The 27,561-nt window shown below is 41.0% G+C and overlaps 1 protein-coding gene across 3 annotated transcripts in view; it reads left to right on the top strand.

The window, feature by feature from the left end:
* Fyn (FYN proto-oncogene, Src family tyrosine kinase) overlaps positions 1–27,561 on the top strand; it is a 175,719-nt gene that overhangs the window by 106,465 nt on the left and 41,693 nt on the right. For 2 of the 3 annotated variants that reach the window (XM_042680571.1, XM_042680415.1), the window contains exons 3-6: positions 13,107–13,364; positions 17,578–17,674; positions 23,979–24,077; positions 27,369–27,472. In XM_042680571.1, the coding sequence (XP_042536505.1) occupies positions 13,118–13,364; positions 17,578–17,674; positions 23,979–24,077; positions 27,369–27,472 (547 nt within the window). In that variant the 5' untranslated portion in view covers positions 13,107–13,117. Of the gene's footprint in view, positions 1–6,329; positions 6,341–13,106; positions 13,365–17,577; positions 17,675–23,978; positions 24,078–27,368; positions 27,473–27,561 lie in introns of those variants that run through there. The other variant, XM_042680493.1, reaches the window with a different exon arrangement.

Raw genomic sequence — 27,561 nt, 5'->3', positions numbered from 1 at the left:
CTATGGTAGCAAAGGAGTATGTTTTCTGAATGCCTGATTTATCAGCATTCACACCAAGACAGCTGCAGAGGAGCTTTGAAATTCAAAACCACTGTAAGGATTGCAAAAGTTATCTTTACTAGTGTTGCTGATTTCTTGCAGCTTTAATAAGGAGCCAACACAAAGACCCAGAGACAGAGGGATTGGGCTCCATGTGATTCTTTAAAGACAAGATGCCAGCCTTAGTTCAAAAACAATGTGTGGCCTCACAACCAAATTCTCAGGCTGTAGATTTTGGTTGTGCTGTGACTCTATAACCCAGTAAATGACCAGTGAAAAGGGAAGATGTGGAACTATTCTATGACCTTGGTGGCAAAAAAAAAAAAGAAAAAAAAGCTACATTTTCTTTATTCATAGTCCATTCTCTTTCTTTAAAGGAATTGATCTTGACTGGAAGCAGTGAATTAAAGAAAGGGGGAAGTTCACTGTGTTTTGAAAGGAGAAGGCCAGATTTGCAAAATTGTCTGGCAAGGAACCTCCATGGAGACTAGAAAGATCAGTGGAGCTGGTTTTGTTCAGCCTGAGAGGAGCCTCCTGGGCTTTCATTTTCAGTGTTCCCAGGGAGGGGGCATAGATGACGCCTGTTCAGACAGCCGGCTTTGTGCTAATGTGTTTGTTTGTGTCTGTGCCAAATGACACCCTGACCCCTGGCCCCTAGCCAGTTCTGCCACAACTGTTCCTGAAACAGGCATAGCCCAGAAAGCCAGACTTTGCCCCTGTGGCCCAGATGTGACCCTAGCTTTCCTGTTCCTCTCTGTTGGTTCTTGAAGAGAAACACATTTTGTGTTGTTTTTGTTTTCCTATGATTGTTTTCAATAGAACAGGGGTAGAGAAGGTGGGAAAATGCTTGACTGAATATCGACCTTAGGAAGAACCATCTTAGTTAGATCGTTTGTATTTCTGAAAATTTTCAAGTGTCATAAACCAATCTTGCTTATTACTCTTCTGTACCTTACTGGATTGCTCCAAGTTCAAAGGACAGTTAGTGAAAGTCCAAGCTTCAGAATGCCAAGCTGAACATTGGAGCAGGGATAGATTAAGGCTACAAGCACAAGGATGAGCCTCTGTCTCTACCACCCACTAGTGTCCAAAGGACAAAGTGCTCTTGGCTCACCTCCCCTCCTTCCAAGGTCTGGGTTGGTACATAGAATTCAGAGAAGACCCTACATAGGTTTCATGGCTCACTTGTAGGAGGACTGTCATTCAGGGTTTGGTGGCTTCCCCTAGGTACCTAAGATTTGAGGCCCGATGTTTCTTAGAACACACTAATCCAGTTCAAAAGCAATGCCAAATTCTCAGGCTATAGATTTTGGGTGTGCTCTGCCTTGACAACCCAGTAAATGACCAGTGAAAAGGGAAGATGTGGAACTATTCTATGACCTCAGTGGCAAAAAAAGAAGAAAAGCTACACTTTCTTGATTCTGTTAATTCAAGATTCCACAGATGTCTCCCACAGGGTCCTGTATATCTTTGGTTTATCTAGGTCTTTAATTACTTTTCTTCAGCTGTTCATCTGTGTAGACCCACAACTTGATCCTTGTCCTGACCACTTCTCAGCACAGAGGTTTGGAAAAGACTCTTAGAAGTTGTCTTCTGTTCACACCTTCCAGATGGGGGACTTGCCTTCTTTTTTTTTTCCTTTTTCTTGTGTGTGTGTGTGTGTGTGTGTGTGTGTGTGTGTGTGTGTGTATGTGTGTGTGTGTGTGTCTGTGTGTCTGTGTGTGTGTGTGTGTGCCGGTACTTAGGGCTTAAACTCAGAGCCTGGACATTGTCCCCTAGCTTTTTCACTCAGAGCTAGTACTCTACTGCTTGAGTCACAGCTCCATTCTGGGTTTTTAATTAGTAAAAGATAAGAGGTTCACACACTTTCCTGCCAGGGCTGGTTTTGAGATATGGTCCTCAGATCTCAGCCTCCTGAATAGCTAAGATTACAGGCTTGAGCCATTGGCATCCAGCTGGAAGTTGCCTCTTAACAGACTCTAGAATCCATCATACTCCTTTCCTCTGTTAAGCTTTCAGTTCATGAAGTATACCTCATCAGTGTATAGTTTGGGTTTTTTTTTATTTATCACATTTGGAATATAGAGCCTTGAGCTTCCTAGGAAAGTGCTCTACAACTTGAGCCACATTCTCCAACTCTAAAAAACTTTTTTTATGAAAAAATAAAGACTTTATTCTCATTATAAAAACATTGCATTGGCTTTCACTATATTTGATGTCAGTATAACTTGTGGAGGAGATGGGGAAAAACAAGTCGTTTAAGGATACAGGTGGACTTGTTGCAACAATGAGAAGTACAAGTTGTCATGTCGAAAACGAGCTTTACAATGTTGGTGGGGGGGGAGGTTTAGGTGGGGGGGGAAGGGAAGGGATGTGAAGGGTAAACAAAGGAGGAGGCTACAATGCTTGATAAGAAATGTACTCATTATCTTGCCCATGTAATTGTAACCCCTCTGTACAGTATGTTCACAAAATAAAATAAAATGAAAATTTTAAAAAATTGCATTGTCATTGTAGACAATAAGAAATATTTTTTTTAGAAAACAAAGCAAAGAACAGTCTCCCATGAAGAGTTTTCTGGGTATTGGTTAATATAGTTGTAATCATGCAATTCTCCTTAGTATAACATGAACATTTTCCTGTATCACTGATTCCTATAAATGTAATTTCTAATTTCTGTTTCACTTCTCACATGGGCTTCCATTATGATTTACTTAACCACATTTATTTAACAAATAGCAGGTTTTCTAATTTCTCAAACAATAGTACCATATATCTTCATTCGCCATTTTTGTAAAGGTACTTCTTCATCACAGATTTCACAGGTAAAAAAGCATAACTATTTTTAAGACTTTTTGATACTATCAAGTTGTTTACCAAAAAAGTTCTGCACTAATCCCAGTCTTCACTCACCAGTTATAAGAGTATGTTCATTTCAGGGTACCGAGGGGGAGGGAGAGAGAGAGAGAGAGAGAGAGAGAGAAGACTTTAGATAAGAATCTCAATCTAGAGGCTGAGTAGGTGGCTCAGTGGTAGAGCGCTTGTCTTGCATGCATGAGGCCCTGGTTTCAATTCCCCAGCACCACATAAGCAAAAAGAAAAAAAGCCAGAAGTGGTGCTGTGGTTCAAGTGGTAGAGCGCTAGCCTTGAGCTGAAGAGCTGAGGGACAATGCCCAGGTCCAGAGTTCAGGCCCCACGACCGGACCCAAAAAAAAAAAAAAAGAATCTCAATCTAAAATTGTGTTTCTCTGATTACTGCTGAAGGCAATATTTTCCCATAAATGTCACCTTTTGCTGGTGGTGTCATTCATGTTTTCCTAATATTAAAGCTTGTCTTATCTATATAAATCCTTCATATATTAAGAAAGTAGCCCCCCAAAATTTGAAACTATATGTTCCAACAAAAACTTCTACATGGATATTTATAACAGAAATATTCATAATAGCCCAAGAAGTAGAAACAGCCTAAATGTCCATCAACTGATAAATGTGTAACACCATGTTATATCACCATACAATGAGATATTTTCAATCATAAAAAAGAACGATACATTAATTATATTGCCGTATGAATGAATGAACCTTTATCCCAGGTGAATAACAGTAGTTGTAAAAGGCTATGTGTCACATGATTCCATTTATATGAAATATTCAGAATAGGTAGATCCATTAAAAATAAGGTAGATTAGCCTTGTCAGAGTCTAGGGAGACAAGAGAGTGAGTAGAAGAGATTGCTTAATGGACACCAGTTTCTTTCTAGAGATGATGAATGTTCTGGAATTAAGTAATGGTGTTGTGTTTTTTGTGCATTCATAAAAACCAGTGGAGCATGCACTAGAAAAGGGTAGATTTTATAGTTGGTGAAACATAACACAAAATAAAATTTAAAAATATTTATCACAAGGGACATTTTATGTGATCTGAAAGGGTTGTAGGGGAAGAAGGATAGAAACTGAAAAAATGGCACAGTCTGTGCCCCAGTTCCTCCTGGATAGGATTAAAGCATACATCCTGATCACCATTTGACTCTTACTTTAACCCTGATAATCCAAAGCAAAAAGAATGCAGGAAGAAAATATCCTTCCCTTCCATTGGAGCCTTTCCATGGTTTGATGTTAAAACTTCATTTAGCTATTTCGTTTGGGACTGGTTCCAGCACTCAGTTAGCTGACTGCAGTTAACGTTCACTGTTGGGGTTTAATGCTTCTAACTCTCTTGTATTAAGTGCTTTCCACTCTCCAGTGCCTGGAGAGTAGAAGGCTGTGTAGGAGGAAAAAGAGCTGCTGCTGCTCAGCCTAAGAACCATTTGAACAAGAAAAGCCAGAGATAGGGACTCGCAAAATATTAGGTACCAGGAATGTGGCTTTTTCTTAAATACGTTGGTGTTTTGTGCGTGGTTGATGAGTCCCTTGTCCCCTTACTGTAGAATAAAGGGAAAGATGCATTCTTACGCTCCAGAGGGATTTTGCAGAGTCATACGTAAATGATCAAATGGGTTAATTCCACCTCCTATTATTGAATAATTCTTAAATAGGCTTTGTTTTCCCATTACTGCATGTGGCTAGTATCTGCCTTGTGTGTAGTCCAATCTGTCTCCTCACCTCACAGGAAAATTTTATGGTTTGTGTTTGGTGGGAGCATCATAGGAGTTTCTCCATTTATGTAGTAACTACATTCCAGTACATTTTGTTTGCAAAGCAAATCATATTTTAAATAGGAAAGATCATTTGTATACCAGTGAAGCCCAGGCTTACCTCTCTCATAGTGTATATAAATACTCTTGCCATAAATAGAAAAGATCAGAAAAGTGATGGCTGTTTTAATGTTGTTGGCACAAAGGTTTATTAATATGTTAGACCATAAGAAAAAAGTAACATGCCATATCTATCATGGTCCCAGCACCTCCACAGATTCTATGAATTATGGGGTGGAACAAGAATGGGATGCTGGGGCCTCATCCTTGAAATCAGGGCCTTCATTAGTTATGAATGTGAAAGTGGGTTCTGTGGAGCCCAAGGGTGCTTCCCTACAGATTTTACATGTACACCTCTTACCCACATTCTTGCATAAACTGGTTTGTATTCTGTGGTACAGGAGGTAACTCTGGTAAAGAGATTCTATGTGCTGCCTAACATTTCTGTTCCTCCTTTCGAAAATGCAGGAAAAATAGTAAAACTTCTCTAACATTCTCATAACAATTCAGAGTGGTTATGAGAATTTATTGGTCTCATCCCACCTAAAAATATATTTATTTTTTCACTACTTTGTAAAAAAAAAGTGCTACAAATTTAGCAGCTTAAAATAATATCAATTTATAATATCAATTTACTTATGTGGGCTATGAGTTCAGGCGAGGCATAGCTGGGTTCTTTGTTCAGCAAGGCAGAAGTCAAGGTTTCGGTGATTGTGTTTACATGTGGAAGACTGACTAGGGAAGAATGTATTTCCAGTTTCATTTAGGCTCAACCAAACTCAGTTCCTTGACTTACATCCCCTTAACTTATAGCACATTTCCCTGCTCTTTTCCAACTCTAAGTGATTTTCAGCTCCATTCTCAGCTCATCTCCTCCATCCTGGGAACCACTGGTTGTCTGGCTGATGGCCCCTCTATCTATAAAACCTACTGTGGAGAACACCTCTCATGCTCAATGCTGTCTACTTCTCATACTTTGAATCTGCATCTTCAGTAACGGATGTCCCTTTCAAGAGCTCAACTTGAACAGATCAGCCCACCTAAAATAATCTATTTCTTAAAGTTAGCTGTGGAATATTACATAGCCTTGCCATGGGGGTGACTATATCATTCACAAATCCCAGGAAACATACAGAATATATTCACTAGGGGCAGGAAGAATAAGCTACAACTTAGAATTTTGCCTTCCACAACACTGTCTTGACACGGCAACATTTTCATTCCTTTCCTGCAGCTGACAGGAAAAAAAAAAAGGATTTTTTTCCTACCTGGGCAGAGCCCTGCATTCCCCCTCCCCCTTTTTTTTTCTATAGCTGTGCTAGGTCACTGGCTGGACCCAACAACAATGTCACATGTTCTGCCCTTGGGTTATTACATCTCCACAATGTCGGCCCAGCTGGGCCTCACCATCTTGGCAAGTACTTGTGTTTTAAAGAGTGGCCAGCACAGGTCTGCTTTCTCTTCAATTTTCTCAGCTTCCACGGCCCCTCAGGCTGTCCCTACAAGGAAGCACTGCCTGCACTCACCCCTGGGCTATCAGGGCCAATTGACCCTGTCTCATGTCCCACTGTAAAAAATTTAAACATGCTAAAACATCTGGAAATTTGGGTAGCAGATTCGGTGGCCCAACTCCCATTGTCACTAGAATGGCATTCAGCGATCTCTAAATGTCAGCTGTCACATGGTGACAAGCTTTCAAGGGATTCACTTTCTCCATTGATAATATAACAATTACAGTTGTACCTCAGGTCCATTCTTGTGGATATTTCCAATTTTACAAGGTTAAAAAAAGCTTCCTGAATGAACCTTCTACACTGAGCCAGCTAATTTCTGATGGGCTTCTATCACATATTATCCTCTTCCTCATGCCACTGCTGTTCAGTGAAAAGGATGTTTACTCAAGCACCTGCAAGTTTTTGCCTAGCTCCTGGAGAAGTATATAAAACTGTAGTTGATCTATAGTTCAGCTTTAAATTCTTTCATCTGTGCTCACCTCAGTGCCTTGTGTTTGGATTCTAGGTTTTTAGTCCAGTTCTCTTCCTTGTTGCTGTATTTACATTGTGATAATTGCCTAGGTATGGGAGAAACCAGGAATGAAAGGATAGTGAATAGCAGGAAGTATGACAAATCAGAGTATCAGTGGATATGGCTCTACCTGTCATTCTTTGAGGCCTGACCTGTGCCCTGGGCTATCAGGAACAGGGATGGAGAGTTATGCATCAGGGCTGTCACTTTTAGGTTGGTTCCTAAGCAAAAGCACTTACTCTGCTGAAATAACAGTTAAATTTGTTATCAGCTTCCCATTTCTTTATCTCTATCCCTCTTCTGCCTGCAAGTAAAGAAGCTGTATGAAAAGAAAGAAAGAATACTGCCAGTGACCTTTTTTTTTATCATATTGCTACAACTCTTGTATACACCTAAAATCTTCTCAGAAGCCAGGCTCTGGTGGCTCACACCTGTAATCCTAGCTACTCAGGAGGCTGAGATCTGAGGATCATGGTTCAAAGCCAGCCCGGGAAAGTCTGTGAGACTCTCATCTCTAGGTAACCACCAGAAAACTGGAAGTAGCTCTGTGGCTCAAGTGGTAGAGCGCTAGCCTTGAGCTGAAGAGCACAGGGACAGCCCCCAGGCCCAGAGTTCAAGCCCCACAACTGACCAAAAAAGAAAAAAAAAGTAAAATCTTCTCACAAGTCCTATAATTATAACAGTGGAACTTGAATGTTGGATTAGTATATGGGGAAATATGACCATTGTCTTTGTTTAATGTATATCTAGAAGACCAGACTGAGGAAGTATGTTTTCGATCAGATGTATCTTGGTTCAAGTAGCCTGTTGCCTGCAGTAGCCAAGAAATTTAGTCTGCTATGTCAACCTCAGTCAGTCACTAGAGAGCTCTGTGAAAGATCTGAGGACACATCATAGCAACATGAACTTCTGTAGTCACTTGATCATGTCTGCTCTGCTCATGGGAACAAGGTGTGGTGATCCTTGAATTCTGTAGGGTAACTCTTCCCAGTTGCCCCATACTGTTGGCATATTTGAAAAGATCCACAGGATGAGGAAAATTTTACTTGCATTATATTTGCATAGTAGAAATAAGGCCCCTCACTTGACAAAAAGGATTCAAGAATAAGATTACAAGCCTCACACAGACACCTTGACCATTAATTGGCACAGGATCCAGTTGGCCAAAGTGATCCTTGCCTAGTGATTTCTAGACAAGACAGTGTACACAGGACTGTAGCTATGAGTTAATGGTATGTGATGGTATTACTAATCAGAGCATTTCTAGGATCCCGCTTTCAGAATGGCATTGTTCAATGACCCAGTAAGTAAGTGTGTTAGTACATTCTGTGTTCTGTATCAGACATAAAGGCCACGGTGTATACTATGTGGAAGGAGGATGTTTTCATTTTAGCTTGAATGCCTCTCATGCAAGGATCCCAGTGACATTGACTGCAACTCATGGCATATTCTGACTCAGGAAAATGGTTAGTCTGACTGGCCCAAATGGGAGTAAGAACACAAGTGCTTCTACAAATATTTTCATTGTGAATAACTTTTAATCACTTGAGCCTGCCCTTACTTGCTTATTTCTGCTTTTTCATATGTGTCAATAAAGAAAAAAGAATAAGATGCCCCTCAATAGATGAATGGATCAAGAAAATGTGGTGTGTGTGTATGTATGTATGTATGTATGTGTATATATATATATATGTATATATATATATATATATATATATGAATTCTATGCCTCCATCAGAAAGAATGACACCACCTCATTTGTTAGGAAATGGAAAGACTTGAGAAAAAATTATATTAAGTGAAGTAAGCCAGGCCCAAAGAAACATAGGTCCCATGGTTTCCCTTATTTGCAATAATTAGTATATGTCTAGGACAAGCAGAAAAGGTCAAAAGCTATGTACATATGAACATATAAGATGATGCTAAGCAAAATGAACATCAAGATAAAGACACAGTGGTTTTATCTTTTTGGTGTTGTATTTAATGTACTTATAATGTACCATATGATTTTTCTTGTTTCCTTTGTATGTTCTTCCCCATGGTATAACCCCTGTTTTCACTGTATTTGATTCCAGGGCCCTGAAACTTGTATATACATTTTTCTAATTTGGGGAAGGGAAGGGAAATAACAAAATGCTGAAATAGGATACAGGTTGACCCATTTTAACAATAAGATGTACAAGACACTATGTTGAAAATGAACTTTACAACTTGGGGGCGGGCAGGAAGAAGATAGGGAGGTGGGGAGGGAAGGGATGGTAGGGGAAAAACAAAGGAGGAGGTAACAACGCTCAATAGGAAATGTACTCATTACCTTACTCATGTAACTGTAACCCCTCTGTGCAGTATTTTTACAATAAAAAGAGAAAAAAAGAATAAGCAAGTTCTTTGTTGAAATATTACTTAGCTCAAATTTTCATGTACAGGAGGGGAAGGGGAAAAACAAATCGTTTAAATAGGGATACAGGTGGACCCATTGCAACAATGAGATGTACAAGTCATTATGTCGAAAACGAACTTTACAACTTTTGTGCGGGGGCGGGGGGGGGGGGGACCTGGGGCGGGGGGCAGGGGGAGGATGGGAAGGGATGGGAAGGGGAAACAAAGGAGGAGGCTACAATGTTTGATAAGAAATGTACTCATTATCTTGCCCATGTAATTGTAACCCCATGTACAGTATTTTCACAATTAAAAAACAACAACAAAATTTCATGTACATGAAATACTATTCCTTTTATAAATAGGATTATCTTCTCCAAAATTATTTTGACTTTATTTGCTTATTCACAGGCAAACATTTATTGAACACTACAGTGTGCCCAGCACTATCTGGGCACTTGGGATGCAGCTGTGAAACAGAAACCAAAAAGATATTCTCTGCTGTGGGGGAAACTTTAATTATTTTTTCCTATCTATTATTGTCTTCTCTTTCCTATCCAAGATAGTCTTTTCTTAGTTTGCTTAGACATGGGGTTCTTATTTTCTTCAAGGAGACTTTTTTTTTGGTCTTGGGGCTTGAAATCTGGGCCTGGGCACTTTCCCTGAGCTCTTCAGCTCAAGGCTAGTGCTCTACCACTTTGAGCCACAGTGCCACTTCCAGTTTTCTGGTGATTAATTGGAGATAAGAGTCTCTTGGACTTTCCTACCGGGGCTGGCTTTGAACCACAATCCTCAGATGGCAGCCTCCTGAGTAGCTAGGATTATAGGCATGAGCCACCAGCACCCGGCTTTCCAAGGATTTTGATGTAAGGTTTGTTTTGTTGGAATTAAAAAGATGGTGTGTAATGAAAGTTCTTATTGGTTTTTAAATTCTGTTTCTCTATCCAGAGAACAAATTTCTAGAGAGGAATCAGCATGCCTTTTCTCCCAAGGAAAACATTCTAAGTTACATGTTAATTACACATATTACTAAAAATAGCTGTTAGACTGTTTCAAACATACAGTTACAAATTCTTTTCACTGTGGAAATCAAGATTTTTTTTAAACCTTGACATTGTTAATATCTGGAGTCAGGTAATTATTTGTTGTGGAGGGGAGAGGGAAGTTGTATGCATTGTACGGTATTTAGCAATATCTGTGGTAGAGAATACTGGGTGCTAATATCACTCCTCCACCCTGCCCTGAGTCTCCAAACATTGCCTGCTGTGTTCCTGGCTTGGAAGACAGTAAACAGGTTACCCCTAGTTGCAAACTGTTGGCATGAATGTTGATTCTGTCATTCTTACAGCAAGTCAGCGACATCTCTAAAAATTTGTTTTAAAAATAAAACAGTTGAGATTAGTTTTCTGTCTGGCCTTGATAAAAGCTCAGCACAACTTTCCTCCATGAAAGAGTTATGTAAAATGAGAAAGGTATTTATCAGTCTCATGAAGCAATATCAAAAACAAGTGATGAATTGCCATCAATAAATCATGCTTGGAGATATTGTGCATTTCTTGTTGGAAACTTGTTAAAATTATTCACTTAGCGTCAGTTCGAAAGTATGTTGGACACAGAATACTGTAGGTTAATCTCAAATGATTTACAAGGAAATGTGTTCCAGATTTGGTGATCTCAGCTCAAGCAATAAGCAAACTTGCAAACATTCCCATTCTCAAGAACTGACATTTAAGTCAATGGAATTATATAGTGTGAAAGGGCTGTAGAGCATTGGATCCTGCTTCTGCATCCGAGTCCAGCCGAATAGCAGTGCTCAGCCAGTGCCACTAGGAGTATTGCTGTCCCATGTGTCAGTTCCCACACTGGTTTGCAAGATAGAATAGGAAAACTAGTGTTTTCATTCCCTTCACTGTCTCCAATTTCTTCCTGTTCTGTGTCATCTCTGCCTTCCCTAATGAATATGTGCTGTTATACATGATGTCATGTGTTTCTCATTTGATTCTTTGGTCCCAAGTGGACTGCTCTTCAGAGTTTTGGCAGTTATATCCACTGCAAGTTCTACTTACCTCCCTGTCACTGTCAGATTGCAGTCCAACTTGAGGCCGTTTAACCACTCACTGTATACTTCTGAATCTAACTCACTTCTCACATACATGTCAGTGGACTTGAACGTGCAGAGCACACTGCTGATAGTAGTCACTGGGAGAAGGGTTGGCCTTGGAACAGAGAGAGAAACATAACAGGCCTAGAAATACAGCTGTAAGGAAAATAGGCAGGCCCCTGCTTTCCTGAAACCTGCAGTCCACTGGGTGATGGGACAAGTGGAAAAACCATCTTGAAATATGGCACAAAAGGTGCCATAAAAAGAGAAATGAGAATGTGGAGCTATGGCTCAAGTGATAGAGCCCTAGCCTTGAGCAAAAGCAGCTCTGTGACGATGCCCGACCCTGTATTCAAGTCCTAGGACCAGCACCAAAAAAAATTAAAGGAGAAATGAGGGTGCCATGGGAACCTTTCGGAAAAGCACTATCACCTCTTGGAGAGGGCTGGGATCAGAGAAGGCTTTGCAGGAGAAATGATGTCTTAACTGTGTCACAAGGGCTTCATTGCATATGCAGTCATATGCATAGCCTACAAGATGAAAATTGAGGGAAGGGTTGGGGTTGAGAGGGATGAGGGAGAATGGTGAAACTACTTTGTTGAATGGCAACTCCTTTGTGCAACTACCTAAAGATTATAATATTTGTTAAAAAGAATGGGGAGAAAGTGTTAATATCCCAAGGCCTAAAGTTGAGTAGGGAGGAAATGAAATCTTTGAAGAACTGTAAAGCTGGGCATTTTTGAATAGTAAGGGTGTGGAGAAGAAGAGAAAGGAGCACATAAGGATGCCTGTCAGCATTAGTATTCAGGCTTGAGCAACTGGGTCTTCTGGAGGTTTACTGACATGAGGAGTTCACAAAACGTAGGCTGGAGAAGGGTAGGATAACAGGGACTCAAGTTTTTAATCCACCACTAGCTCTGGAAAACAGGAAACATTTTTAAATGATTTTGAAGAATATCAAAGGCTAATAGAAATGTGATCGGTTAAATTAGCAGCTTTAAATGATTTTGTCATGATAACCTGCAAATATACTTGAACCTCTTAGATTCTGCTGATTTTATTTCCATTCAATAGCTACTTCTTAGTTTTGATACTTACCATAATTTTGTGCATGAAGATGGCTACCCATTCACAAAGACTGAGGAGTTGTTTAGTTGTTCTCTCTGGCATTTGTAATACTCTTGGGCCCTCTACAGATTTTCTTTGCCATGATGGAAGTTTTTACTCTACTATTTCACAAATTCATTGTATAGCACATATATTATTTTGGTGAATGACCAAAGGGAAACATAGTAAGAATTATTGGCAAATGTGTGGCATTTGGGGCAGTCTTAGGCAAGAGTATGATGCAGATTTTAGGGGGTGCAGGCCTCATTAAAGGAAACCTGGCTGGGCACCAGTGGCTCACGCCTGTAATCCTAGCTACTCAGGAGGCTGAGATCTGAGGATCTCGGTTCAAAGCCAGCCTGGGCAGGAAAGTCCGTGAAACTCTTATCTCCAATAAACCACCAGAAAACCGGAAGTGACGCTATAGCTCAAGTGGTAGAGCGCTAGTCTTGAGCTGAAGAGCTGAGGGACAATGTCCAAGCCCAGAGTTCAAGCCCCACGACCGAAAAAAAAAAAAAAAAGGAAACGTGCTTCATCAGAAGCATGGTTCTCTGTGATGCTGCCATCATCCAGAGCATATGCAGAACTAATGTGATTGTCAGCCAAGAGAGTTGAGATTCCTCCTATAATCAGCCCCAATCCCTGCTTTCTTCATGTCCCTCTCAGCCTGAAATAGTTGGATAAATGATTTCTCTTTAGTGACAAAGCATCCTATCAACTGTGGAATATCCAAATTCATATGCCTCTTTTTTTTCCCTGCAGGAATTTAGATAATGGGCTGTGTGCAATGTAAGGATAAAGAAGCAACAAAACTGACAGAGGAGAGGGATGGCAGCCTGAACCAGAGCTCCGGGTACCGCTATGGCACAGACCCCACTCCTCAGCCCTACCCCAGCTTCGGTGTGACCTCCATCCCAAACTACAACAACTTCCATGCAGCCGGGGGCCAAGGACTCACTGTCTTTGGGGGTGTGAACTCTTCCTCTCACACTGGGACCTTGCGTACAAGAGGAGGAACAGGTGAGCCCCACTCACTGTCAGTCAGGAGAGGCAAGGGTAGGGAGCTCTTAATTCTTTCAGCAATTGAACATTTATGTTCTGCTCAGCTCCCTTTGACTGGAGCATCAACACTGAAATTTCCAGTTAATTTCTACCTGTCCTCTACCAGATCAAGAGCCATTAAAACCTGATATACAGATCCGAATGCCTAACTCCTACTCCAGGTTGGAGGTCTGCATGGTTAGCGAACTATGTATGACATTTACCAGGCCAGGGGCGCTCAACTTTGGCTGGCTAGCCCAGAGTAGCTAAGATAACTCTTTCAAAACTCAGAAGCCAGAAACCCATCCCAGACTTTTTGAATCAGCAGCTCCAGGACTAGGCCTAGAATTCTCTAAGTATCATGGCACTCCCCAACTACTTCTACCTCTTCTACGGTTTTATCTTCTCTTTCATTGTCCTCAGCCTGCCTACGCTTCCTGGCTGGTGGCTCATTTGGCAAAATTATGTTTTGACCACTCATCATCTCTCTGAGTTTTCCATTACCTTCCACATGACTAAAATTTTCAGCCCTCAAGTTGTTCCATTTTCTTTTTTTTTAAACTCTGTTTATTGTGTGTATTTCAAAATTGACTCTATGTGTCCATAAGAGACCATATTCAGTCTCATATGCTCTCTCTGTTTCTCTCTCCCCCCCATCCCCCTTTCCCTGTTTTCCATACTACCAGTCCTATCTTACTGCCATGTGTATTTGCTGACTTAGCTAATACTTAGTAAAATATCTGGCATATGTTCTCAGGCATATGTTTTCTGATATATTTGTAAGTTATCTCATGCATCCTTAGGCTTCCAACTCCTTCCTCAGTATGTGAACCATGGTAACTAGATAATTTGAAATTATTTTTTTCCAAAATTGCTTTATTACAAAACTTTCAAAGAATGTAGCATCTCTCAGCTGGGAGCAGATGTCTAATGTCTTACATTAAATGTCATTGTGCTGCTTTACCCAGAGAATTAACATTAGCAGGGCTTTTTCCTCTCTGATATATATATGTATGTATGTATGTATGTATGTATGTATGTATGTGTGTATGTATGTATAGCAGTGTTCAGAATCCTTGGAGATTGTCTCCTTCCCTTTCATTAGTATATCACACTCTGCCCAGTGAAGAGAAAACAGCAATGCTCACTCTGTATTGTGGTCACTTTAGCTTTCCCCTTAATCCAGGCCTTGTATGATACACTTATTCAGGTCTCCTACCTTCCTGGATGGTACCTGGAAAGGAAGAATGAAAGAAAGATGAATATGCAGGCAGTCTAAGTCTTGCTCTTGAGGATACAGAAGAAAAGCCAGAAGTATACTGAGTGTGCATATGCACATACACACATACACACACACACACACATACACAAAGGCATGCACATAGAAATGTGAATGTGTGCACATCTCCATTTTAAGAAGCATGCATGCTTTGCAGCCCTGACTCTTTAATTCTGCTGCACAGGCACCATTCTTGTTCATTCATTCATGAAGCTGGATATGAATCCCTGAGTCTGCCGGTATCATTCATTAACGTCACTGGAGTGAGCTACTTGCCTTAAGCATGTGGGTGTGTGTGTACTTCAGTCAGGGACAACTTTAGTTGAAGAGGCCATGCAATCCCTTATGAAATTTGAAAGCTAAAAGACAGTACCTCCAGATGTTGTCAGATTTTCCTACCACATATTATTTTGTTTAATTGTGTTCACGTGTCCTTTCTTACAACATTGCTCTCAGTCCTTTACAGCTAGGTCCCTTATGTTTGCATTTCTCTGTAACCTTTGATTTCCTCCTCAGTCCCCAGAACATAAAAACCTTCTGTGAGAACTTACCAGCTGATGCAGAGAGAATAGGCGAGTCGGTCTTCACATGCCTTGACTTCCACAAGGTTGACTTGGCTTGCTGCTGTAAATTAGGTTAGAAGGGAATCTGCTGATGGAGTATTTATAAGAATCAGTGCTGGCATAGATGTATTCATATTATCTGTTTACAACAAGTCCCAACTGGGATAGGGATAGAACATAGTCCCTGCCCCTTTGTGGACACATCTGCTCCCTACCTGCATGGCACGGCAGCTTTGTAAAGCGTAGACTGCTCACTGATTTGCCACATCAGGTTCTTCGAAGTATATTGAGATCAAAATAAGAAGCCAGGTTTCCAAGACATGAAACAGTTTCATTCTCAATTCCTGTCTAACAGACTACATTAAAACTTAACAGCTATAAAAACAAAGATGAATTATATTCAACTACTTAAAGATAATAAAGCCAGGCATCAGTGGCTCACACCTGTAATCCTAGCTACTCAGAAGGCTGAGGTCTGAGGATCACAGTTCAAAGCCAGCCCAGGCAGGAAAGTCCCTGAGACTTTTACCTCCAATTAACCACTAGAAAACCAGAAGTGGCTCTGTGGCTCAAGTGGTAGGGTGCTCACCTTGAGCTGAGGAGCTCAGGGACAGTGCCCAGCCCCAGAGTTCAAGCCCCTCGACTGACAAAAAAAAAAATAATAATAATAATAATAATAAAGAAGGATGAAAAATGACACCCCCCCAAAAAAAAACCAAACATGTATTTTATTATCTCATATTTCTTGCCTGTGTTTCCTGAAAAAACAAAATGCTTAAATAAGGATACAGGTTGATCCATTGTAACAATGCGATGTACAAAACAAAACACTATGATGAAAATGAACTTTACAAGTTTGGCAGGGGGGAGGGGGTGGTAATAGTTGTGGTGGTGGGAAGGAAGGGATGGTGGTAGGGGAAAAACAAAGGAGGAATCAACAATGCTCAATAGGAAATATACTCATTACCTTGTTCATGTAACTAACTCCTCTGTACAACATTTTTACAATAAAAAACGTACAAAACAAAAGGAATCCAGGAATGGCTTAGTTGAATATTGTCCCAGGATCCCTCACAGGCTACAGTCAAAGTTGTTGACCAGGATATAGTTATCTCGCATTTCAACAGGGAATGAAGCTCAGGTGGTGGTATTGGCAGGATTCAGTTCCTCACTGGTTGTGGATCAGTTCATTGTCATGTGTGTCTTGCCAACATGGCATCTTGCTTCACCAGCTTGTCCAAGCTGACATGGCAATAGAAAGTCTGCTCGGAAGACAGAAACCACCATCCTATAAAACCTATTCACCTAGGAAATATCTGTCAGCTTTGTGCATTTTGTTAGTTAGAAGCAAGTCCATTAAGTTCAGCCTAGATTCGAGGGAAGGGGATTGCAAAAGGGCATGAATACCAGAGACAAGAGTCATTGAGAGTTCTTGGAATTCTGCCTGTGATAAAGAGCAAGTCTTGGGATAAATGGGACTCCGGACATTTTGTTGTTGTTAGCAAACTTCTGCAACATGAGAATGACTTCTTTGAGGAACCAGATGAGCAGACATAGGATGAATGTGAAGATGGGTGAGCATTGCAAAACAGTTAGTTGAAGGAAGAGGAGAACAGAGAGAGAGCAGAAAGTATTATTAGAAAGGAGATCAAGCAGCTGCAAACTGCAACAGCAAAAACCCAGCATCTTCCAGTTGAGCATTACAGAATCTCCTCTAATTTTCCCCAAGCCACAGAAGACATTTCCTGTTACATTCTATATCACCGTTACACCAGGGAAAAGAGTGGTCCATTTTACCCAGAACTTAATGTGAGCTCTCAAGGGGAAGAGAATGTGTGTGGGATTAAAAGAGGTCAGGATTTGCAGCAGATCGCACACAAAAAAATATCTGAACTGGAATGCTGCTGCCATTTATTTTTTAATTAATAAATTTGTTATTATCTTGAAGTAGTTGTATAATGGAGTTTTAATTCAACATATCTTATAAGTGCCATGCCTCTTGGTCAATGTACCCCCCTTCCACCATTCTCCCCATTTTTTTAACCCCACCATTCCCTCAGTTACCTGGTTCCATTTTCACATATGCACCATTTGTCTCTTCCCTAGTCTTCATCCAGAGATATACAAAGAGGCATCCCTTCAACTCCAGGTTTTGTTAGATCAGATAATGCTTCCCTTCCAAAATCCAAGGCCTGAGTCCAGCCCCCTGCTCTGATGTTCCCACATAATTATACATCACACCATGTTATTAGTGCTTAGTAAACCTAGATCTTGAGGTGAGAATTTTGAAGATTTAATTTCTTGGAATTAATTTCCACTGGTATAATCATCTCTCTGCTTGTTTTGTCAGGGGTGACACTGTTTGTGGCTCTTTATGACTATGAAGCTCGGACGGAAGATGACCTAAGTTTTCACAAAGGAGAAAAATTCCAAATATTGAACAGCTCGTAAGTTTGGGAGGGAAAAGGAAAGCATGCATGTCTTTCAAATTGGGCAAGGGTTCTTGTGTGCAGCCTGAGCCTTGTCAGACATCTGAAATGCTAAATGAACACTTGCTAAATTCAACAGCCCCCAGCAATTCAATTTGAGAGAAAAGCTTTGCACTCCTGGCTGGCACTATGCATATGCACCAAGGGGTCTTTATTGAGGATGCAGTAGTAGCAGAATCCCTGGTTTGGGGCTTTAGTTTCAAGGTGGCAGGTTTAGTTCATGTGGCAAGTTTCAAGGCATCAGCCTCACCTCCCACCTCCCCCAGCATCTTCACAAATGTGCACTTCTCAAATGATAGGCACATGGCCTGGCTGCCCACGTTAATGTGCTCAGTGCCTGGAGACTTTCTTCACATCTGATATTGCACTGGTTGAGCTGTCACTTCAGGCCAGCAACATGTTCCTTCTGTTTTCACAACCGCTAAGCATTCCAAGGGGTGACGCCTGTAGAGGTGTCTCCCTGTGATTAAAATTCGGGAGTGACGACGTCTATGTGAGAGGAAAGGAGAAGTGATTTCACCCCCTCATGAATGACTACAGTGCATGCATTTTAAACAGTCTCACTGGGAACAGCAATTAAACAGGGAGCGAAGAGATTTAATAGTGCCAATCACTCACTCTTCTATCTTTAATTCCTCCATAAGCAGTAGTGGACATGGGTCAAGTTTCTCTGTGGACTGAGACAGTGTGCAGTGGATGAGGGCCCTCCAGAGAAGTCCCAGCTCCGCACCCCATCCCCCAAAAAAGGGTAGTGTTCCACATCAGTATGCAAGTATTTCAGGCTTCCCTTGGGTGCTTCCTTGTGGTTGGGAAAGAATGTCACCTGCGGCTGAGGGGCATATTAGAGGGTTCTCCCATCTACCAGTCTGGATTTCCTAGTAATGGGAGGACTGGAAGTCTGGCTCTCTTCACCATTACCAGATATGAGCTAGTGCATACCATACCACATATCCCAGGAAAGAGGAGGGTCTGGCAACCCCTGGGACTTTCCCTGGGGTGCCCGTATCAGTACCTTACACTAATAACATACCACATTCCAATAGCAAGACCTGAGAGCCCCATGGGAGGCTAGTACCTCTCTTCTAGAGGTCAGCAGACATTGTCAACATAGCCCTACTTTTTTATGGGTTTGTTTAAATTAGTATTATCGTCATTGCTAACACGTGAGGTTGGATGTTTTGTTTGTTTGTTTAGTTAATTGAAATCCGTGCAGTAAAATGCATTAACCACTGCAGGTATGGCTGTGTTTGTACAATGGTGTGGATTTACGTACTGCATTGCAGTTTCACACTTGAAAATGGTTAAAAATGATACAATTTATGTTTCATGTATCTAACCATAGTATTTTTAGAGATATAGCCAGCACTTAGGTCAAGTACATTACCTGCTTCTCCCCTGCAGGAGACCTCCTGAAGCCACAAGAGGATTTTTTAAATAGTAACCAGCTGTCATTTTTGAAGGCTTCTTATGTGTCAGCCATGTGCTAACACAATTGCTCTCATTTATTCTGTCACAACAACTGTTGTGATCTTGACATCTGAGGAGCTGGAGGCCTAGGTTAGAGAACTGCCCCCCAGCACAGAGCTAGCAGGTGGCAGAGCCCAGGGGTCGGCATCTTGAATACTGTGTCAGGTGTGACTTTGGAAAGGGCCCTCTACCCCAACCAGAGGCAACTGAACCATCAAGTGACACAGTTTCGAAAATTGGCTGGGCAATTGGGGAGGAGGGAAGTTGGCTTTGATCTCTTCTGATTTATGATTCCTTATTGTTCGTTTGATTCTTAATGAATGCTCTTGTCAGAGTCTGTCAACTTTGAATTCTGCGGCTCCTCCCCCAGGTTATACAATATTCCCCAAATGGCAAGGTTGATTGTATATTGGAAACTGTGTGTAAATTCTAAAAGACAAGAACCATGAGGGGCAGGAGAAGTACCATACACAACAATTCTGGGAGTCTCCCACACTTAAAATAGATGTGTGCCTCACTTGGAGGCCACTCACAAAGTCAATCCCTGCCAAAGATATGGCTTCTTCCTGAGTTGATCTGGAAAGGATCTTCAGTGTCATCAAAGTGAATTCTAGATAAACACTTAAGAGGAGGATACAGTCTATCTGTATTTTGTGATCTGCATGTATGGCCTATGATGTGAACAGGGGCCTGAAAGCCTTTGACCCTGGGCTCTTAGAAAAAAAATTAGAAAACTGGTTGTCCCCTTAATGTTCTTCCTTTTTTCCAATGGCATTCCTCATCCTATGGGCCATTTAAATGCCCCTTTTCAAAGTCATAGGAAAAAAATAAGATTTGTGTAACAAATACAATATCCTGAAGTCAAGGGTAATAACAGGGAAGAGAAAATGGTGAAGGAAAAACAAAGCACTAACACAGAAGCAGATGGCATGTGGCTGTCCCCCCCTCCCCCCCCCCCCCCCCCCGCCTCCCCAGCCTCTGGCTGTCTGCAGCAAAAGGGAGAGGGGTGAGGCTGCCTCCTCCCCACCTCCTAGTGTGTCCTCCCACCCCCCATTCCCACCCACCCCCAGCCCCATCCCCAAAAAAAGGCTAAAACTGGAGGCCACAGGATTTTTGTTTAAAGTGCTATAATCCCCATTGAATGCAAGTTCACTCTTGTCCCAAAGCAGAGAACCTGCTACCAAGGCCAAGTGGAGGAGTTTCGATGACCTGTTGTTTGTGCTCAGAATAGAGTAGCAAAACATTACACTTGAGCCCATTTTCCCAGTTTTTGTATTCCATACATAGTGAGTCACCATTTCAAAATGGTGATTCTTTAAAATGCAGTTGTTTTTATATACTTACAGGAGTGATCAGTAGCTAGAGTACCTGTTTAAAGTTCCTGGATTTGAATTCATTCAAACATTTGGTAAAGTTGTTACAGAAAAAGCTTTCTGTAAAAGGGTAGTAATCAAGTTTAGAAGTTATTCAGTATGTATTATTAAAAGGATCCTCCATGGCTGGGCTGATCATGGCTGACAGCAATTGGAAAAGACCAGTTGTTGGTTCTACACAGGCTTCAAGCTTCCTGGGCTACCAGCAGCTAGAACCACAAGTCCTGCAAAGGGATTTGGGAATTGGAGATAGACTTTTTTTGGGGGGGGCGGGGGGGCGGGTCCGGTCATGGGGCCTGAACTCTGGGCCTGGGCGCTGTCCCTCAGCTCTTCAGCTCAAGGCTAGCACTCTACCACTTGAGCTACAGTGCCACTTCCCACTTTTTTTTTCTTTTTGCTTATGTGGTGCTGAGGAATCGAACCCAGGGCCTCAAGCATGCAAGGCAAGTGCTCTACCACTGAGCCACCTTCCCAGCCCCAGAGATAGACTCTTTTAGTAAGTGTTTAAATCAGAGGAACAGGGACTATTTAAAAAACTTAGAAGCCATTCTCAGCCCAGTGCCAGGAGTTAATCAGATGTTTGAATCAGAACACTATGGCAATTAAGAATATCTCACCATGGGGCTGGGAAGGTGGCTCAGTGGTAGAGCGCTTGCCTTGCATGCATGAGGCCCTGGGTTCGATTTCTCAGCATCACATAAGCAGAAAAAAAAGCCAGAAGTGGCACTGTGGCTCAAGTGGTAGAGCGCTAGCCTTGAGCTGAAGAGCTGAGGGACAGCGCCCAGGCCCAGAGTTCAGGCCCCACGACCGGACCCCCCCCCCCCCAAAAAAAAAGAATATCTCACCAAGGGTGAATTCATGAAATATTTGAACTACACAGCCTTAATAATACTAATTACCCATGATAATCATGTAAAAAAGCAAAAGGTAGTATATTAGAGATCCTATCCTCCTTGATCAGTGTGATTTATAGTGTGTACTATTTATTTGTAAGTGAATTAATGCTTGAAATGCATTTAAAATAAATGCAACTACGTCTAATGTTTTAAGCCCACCAGGTTTTCTGGTACAGAGAATTGGAGTCGTAGATTATGTAGAAAAATGTGAGGTTTACTACTTAATACATTGTTTATCACTTCATGTCTCCTTTGATAGAGAAAGTGAGCCTGGATGGCCTAGAAAAATATCAAGGATAGCAACTCTTGTGAGATTACGAGGTCACATAAGAAAACCATAACTCTTGATACCTGACTTTAGAACACGCTGGTTAGTTGGACACTTATCTGGTAAAGTGTTTAGGTGCCTAGATAAAAATTAGGCAGTTAATGATGAATCTGACTTAACATTATTTCATTAATGCCTAGCTCACCTTAATAAGACTCAGCTTGTCCCAATTTGTAGCATAATCCATTGGCTTCCTGCCCCTGTTGACATTCCCACATATCCTGAAACTGATGCTAACCTTTCTTTTTCTTAATTTAATTCAATTAGAACTAACTTGATGAAGGTTACCGTGCGTTTGAAAAGAAATAATAATGAGCCTTTCTACAAGCATTTAATTTTTTCCTCACCATTTTGGAACATTTCCCAGGTTGGGAGATTGGAGGGATGATAGCTATTGGTTTTGAATGATGAAATGTCTCCCTCTAGTGGAGCTTCAGAGCAGTAACCAGTTGTCATTATTAAAGTGAAGATATCTTCAAAAAATATTTTCTAAGTGATACTTAAACCTACATGTATTTCTTTGAGGGTGGGCATAGAAATAGGACCAGTATAAACTATTGAAATGTTAATTTTTTCTCCTGTGGTGCTGGAGTTAGAATCCAGAGCCTTGTGCATGCTAAGCAAGCACTGTTGCCATTTACCTACAGCACCAGCCCCTAACATTTTTAGCTTTATGAGTTGTACTTGCAGCCCAGAATGACGTGGACTGGAGAGTAGCTTGATGTAGATTCCTCATGCTTAGTAATCACTTAGCTTATAAAGTTGGTGGTGAGTTCTCTGATATTTTGTGTAGATAGAGAGTTCTCTGATATTTTTGTAGGTAGATAGATAGATTTTTTCATATGTACAAACATTTTAACAAATATCTCAATATGAACTGAATTCATATGATTAAGGACTTCTAAGGTATGAAAACTGTCTCTTCTTGTGATGATATCAGTTAATAAGATTAAAAAACAAGACACCAGGAAACTAATTAAAATATGTTTTAAAGACTTTTGCTAGCTCCTTGGTTTTCTGAACCATACAATCATTTATGCCAGCAAACATGTTCACAGTATTATACCCACAATGACCACTTATATCACCACTTATGACTTTATGTAGTCTTTCTCAGTCAGACAGTTGATCTTTAGAGAACCCAATGGAAAGCTTGGGTAAAATATAGAGGCTGGTTAGTCTCTGTCTAATTTAGTCAGCCTGGAGAGGATCTTTACTCATCCCAAACCCAAGACACTTTTCTTTCCTGGCCAAGAGCTTTGATACAGAGCTAAACCAAAAAAAATGATTTTTTTAAAGCCATTCACTAAATTTTCTCTTGCTGCCTCCAAGTACCAAAAAAAAAGGAAAGAGATCTGTGGTGGTCAGAGTTGAGAGGCCTGATAGACAAAGGACAATCATGTTCTCTTGTTCTTCACACTCCTGTCTACAGGTTGGTGGAGGGACACACAGCCCAAATCACACCCACAGTCCACATACATGGCGTCCACTTCATTGCTGCTCTTCATTACACACAGACCTGTGTAAACCTAGGCACATGAACTGCTTACTCAGTGGGTTTGAGATAAGAATAGTGTGATAAGCTCCCCTTTCACATCCTCTGAGAAATCCTCAGAATGAGACTACACCGTGGCATGGAACTTTTCTGAGTTGTGCTTCCTTTGCTTGTGTGTCCACCCAGTTGTGGCTTCCCTTCTTCCCTCTCCTGTCTATCGGAATCTGTCTGCCTGAAAATACCTGAGGAAGGTCTGCCCTACTGCAGTCTTGATCATTGTACCTGCAGAAAGTATGTTTCTATGTTCTTGAAATCAAGCAAGCCAGACAGTCAGAGCATGCACCTATTCCAGCTGGACCTTTCCAGACTATTCACAGTTTTTCTAAAGTAAGCAGAGCCTGGTCCCTCCCACCTTGTGCAGCTTTGCCTCCTACCAAGACAAACACCTCCCAAGACAACCCTCCAACAGGCAGAGCCCTCCATTCTGACTTCACCAGGAACACCAGAGAGCTTACTGGACTCAACTCCTGGCTAACTGGGATTGTAAACCATTTGACCTTCATGGGGCATTATATTGGAACTTAGAAGGAAAGAGTAAAGCTGAAGAAATTGGGTAACACGAGGCCTAGTGACAGTGTTAGACTTCTTGTTGCACAGTGTTTACCTGCAGATATGTTCATGTCTTTTTCTCTTTTCTTTCCAGGGAAGGAGATTGGTGGGAGGCTCGCTCCTTGACAACTGGAGAGACAGGCTACATTCCCAGCAATTATGTGGCTCCAGTTGACTCAATCCAAGCAGAAGAGTATGTTTTGTTTTGTTTTGCCATTTTCACTTAACCACTTGCTTTTAAAAGTTATTTGCCACAATAAAATGCCACTGACATGGTGCAGGAGGAAGAAAAAATTCACTGGAGTATTAGGGATTGAGGGAATATGGTGCATCTCAGGGTTTATGTCCTCGTTTTTGTCATAGCAATATAATACTTGTATTATTGTTCACTTTAATATTTTTCTTTAAGCTTGTCCACCTTTTTAGTGTGTAATTATTTGGAGACTATCAGTACCCAAATAACTTGTACCCTAGATACCCAAATGCCCAAAATACTCTATATATACCCTATATACCCAAGTATTCAAATAATCAGTACCCTATAACTTGCTATAGATTAAAAAATAATGAAAATATGATGAAATTCTAGCTACAGTGTATATTATTGACATCCCAAAATTGGCCTACAGTCTACTTCCTGGGGGTAGAAAAGCAAATCATTACTGAAGATTAAACTCAGATTTTTCTTCTCAATCTAATCAGAAATATTAAAAGAGTACTGAAAACATAGCTTCTATGTTCCAGAGAAAAGAATATCATAAACAGTGAGTTTCACATCCTGGGAAATATTGCAGTTATGGCTTCCAAATGATGCTCTTCTTTGTTTGGGGTCTCAGTTGTTTTCCTTGAAGTAAACAATGACAGCAGTTAGTTAACACAAATATTCCATCAGAGGCAGTTCAGGAAGACGGTCAGTAGGATGAAGGGGTCCTAGAAGAGGTAACTGTTGTTATTCTCCAGACTTGGAGATGAGCAGGTATTGCTTGTTCCAGCCCTCACTTCTGAGTGGTCGATGAGAGAGTGGATGATTCCCAAACACAAGAACACTGCTTCCTCCGTGGCACCTTGGGAATGTGCCCCCACCAGAAAGGGAGAAAAGAAACGTCAGTCACTGAGCCCCGCCTTTGGCTCTGATATTTAATTTTGTCATGGATTTGTATAAACACTGCAAGAAAGATTAGATTGGACACTCTAGCCAAATCCCAATTGGATTATTTTCTTATCATTAATTCCCTTGTATACCTTCTAAGAATATCTGTTTTGTTGCTCACTCTCTTCTAAGTTTTTTCTTAAATTTCTCTACCGTGTTTCATCATCAGTAAATAAATGTATTGAGTTTGGGGTTTTTTTTTTTTTTTTTTTTTTTTGGGTCCGGTCGTGGGGCCTGAACTCTGGGCCTGGGCGCTGTCCCTCAGCTCTTCAGCTCAACACTAGCGCTCTACCACTTGAGCCACAGCGCCACTTCCGGCTTTTTTTTCTTTTTGCTTATGTGGTGCTGAGGAATCAAACCCAGGGCCTCATGCATGCAAGGCAAGCGTTCTACCACTGAGCCACCTTCCCAGCCCCATGTATTGAGTTTTTATTTGCAAGCACTTTGTGTTCTTTCAAAATGAAAAGAACCAGGCCAGGTGTCGGTGGCTCACTCCTGTAATCCTAGCTACTCAGGAAGCTGAGATCTGAGGATCACAGTTCAAAGCCAGCCCAGGCAGGAAAGTCCATGAGACTCTAATCTCCAATAAGCCAATAGAAAACCAGAAATGGCACTGTGGCTCAAGCGGTAGAGCGCTTGCCTTGAGCTGAAGAGTGCAGGGACAGTGCCCAAACCCTGAGTTCAAGCCCCATGACTGACCAGAAAAAAAAAAAAAAGAACCACCAAAATGTAGCATTATTTTGATTTAACTAGGAGCTTACTGGCTATACATTGAAGTTATATTTTATAATGGCTAGACTTTTTAATACTTTGTTTTTAAAAAGTCAGGTATTTCTAGAGGGTATGGTGGCACATGCCTATAATTACAGAAGTTGATAGAGTCAAGAAGATAATGAGTTCAAGACCAGCCTGAACTACATAGTATGAGTCTGTCTCAAAATAAATAAATAAAACATAAAATAATGCCTATGATTTTTACATTATCTTAAAATACTATTTCAGAATAATCCATTGTCCTAACAAGTCCCTTCCACCAGTTTTTTCCCAGCATTTAATTCGATTATTGATACAAACCCAGAAAGAATGTCTTACAAATAATTGGTGTAATATTCTTTACACCAAGTAGATTAAGGATTGTTGCAAGTTTGAGTACTCTAAAATCATTGAGAAGTTAACATGGTGTATCTTTCCAACTTCAATGAAATTCTTTTTATTCACAGAAGAGTATGACAGTGAACACATAACAGTTCTGTTCAAGTATAATGAACTGAAACTTCATTTAAAAATGGGATTCTTTCACAGTTCAATATTCTAAAAGTTGTTCGTACACATAGATTCTAGTGGAATGCTCCAGAATTCTCCCTTGTGTTTTTGGCACACCTGCTGCTCATTCAGCACCCAGCTGAAATGTGAACTAGCTGGCAGACATTGGTGAGGCTGGAGAGTGCAGGGCGGGGGCTGGGGGAGGTAGAAGACAAGTAACAAAGATCTTGAGGTGACTTGAGGTGATACCTCCTGCATTGACACAGGAGTGTCATTCATTTGTTCTGACAAATGCTAAAAATGTCTATGCCATCAATTCATTCTTAAGGGCATACGCAGTGACTACACAAATCTCAACTGTGTAGTAAGCAATCCCTGCAGCTGTGCTAAAGAGAAGCCGAGTGGCAGATCTCAGTCCAGGTGCTGGATAAATGCCTTTCACTTGTCCAAGTCCTCACACCTGCTGGATAGGAAGAGAAAAGCAAAATAAGATGGAAGGGCAGCAGTCATCTCATATCAAGAGCAGACTTGGCAGTTCTTTCTGAGTTCCCGTTGATAGAACTTGAGTGAAAATAGCATCCATCTTCAGTCTTCATCCATTCTCAGTGATTTTCTTTTTTAAAAAATTCTTGATTAATGATCTTTCTTTGTACTATAATTGTGTTTTGTTATTTCCCAGGAGTTGTAATTATGCTCAGAAATCAAGGGCCTTGTAGCTTGAGCGTGGGAATCATCTCCTAAATTTGCCATTTCGAAACAAGGTCTTAGTTTTCTCTTTTTGTGCACGCAGGTGGTAGTTTTAACACAAGCCATTTCCTGTCATCTTGGTGGGAAGAAAACAACCTACAATTCAAATCTGATTTGTTTTTCTGGAATGAAAGAGATGACGAAGGGTTAAAATCAAGAATAGATTGAAAGAAAACTGAATGAAGCTAGTAAAAAAAAAATACCTATCAGGAAGGTCTGAGAGCAAAATTGAAGGGGAAGGGAATTCATAGGCAAAAACATCTATGCTGTTAAGTTCATAGATGATCATTACAAAGTATTTCCTTTCCTTGATCTCGTTTAAAGATGGTACTTTGGAAAACTTGGCCGCAAAGATGCTGAAAGACAGCTTTTGTCCTTTGGGAACCCAAGAGGTACCTTTCTTATCCGAGAGAGTGAAACCACCAAAGGTAAAATAACTTGTCATTTAAATCTGTGGATTAGTCAGTGGGGATGAAAGGCTTATCGCTAATGTACAAGGGTTTTAAGTACCACAGCT

Source organism: Dipodomys spectabilis, unplaced genomic scaffold (genome assembly GCF_019054845.1).
Source record: "Dipodomys spectabilis isolate Male_0828 unplaced genomic scaffold, ASM1905484v1 ptg000001l, whole genome shotgun sequence".
In the NCBI taxonomy this organism is placed as follows: domain Eukaryota; kingdom Metazoa; phylum Chordata; class Mammalia; order Rodentia; family Heteromyidae; genus Dipodomys; species Dipodomys spectabilis.
Note: the sequence above shows the minus strand (reverse complement) of the source record. Positions and strands in the feature narration are given on the sequence as shown.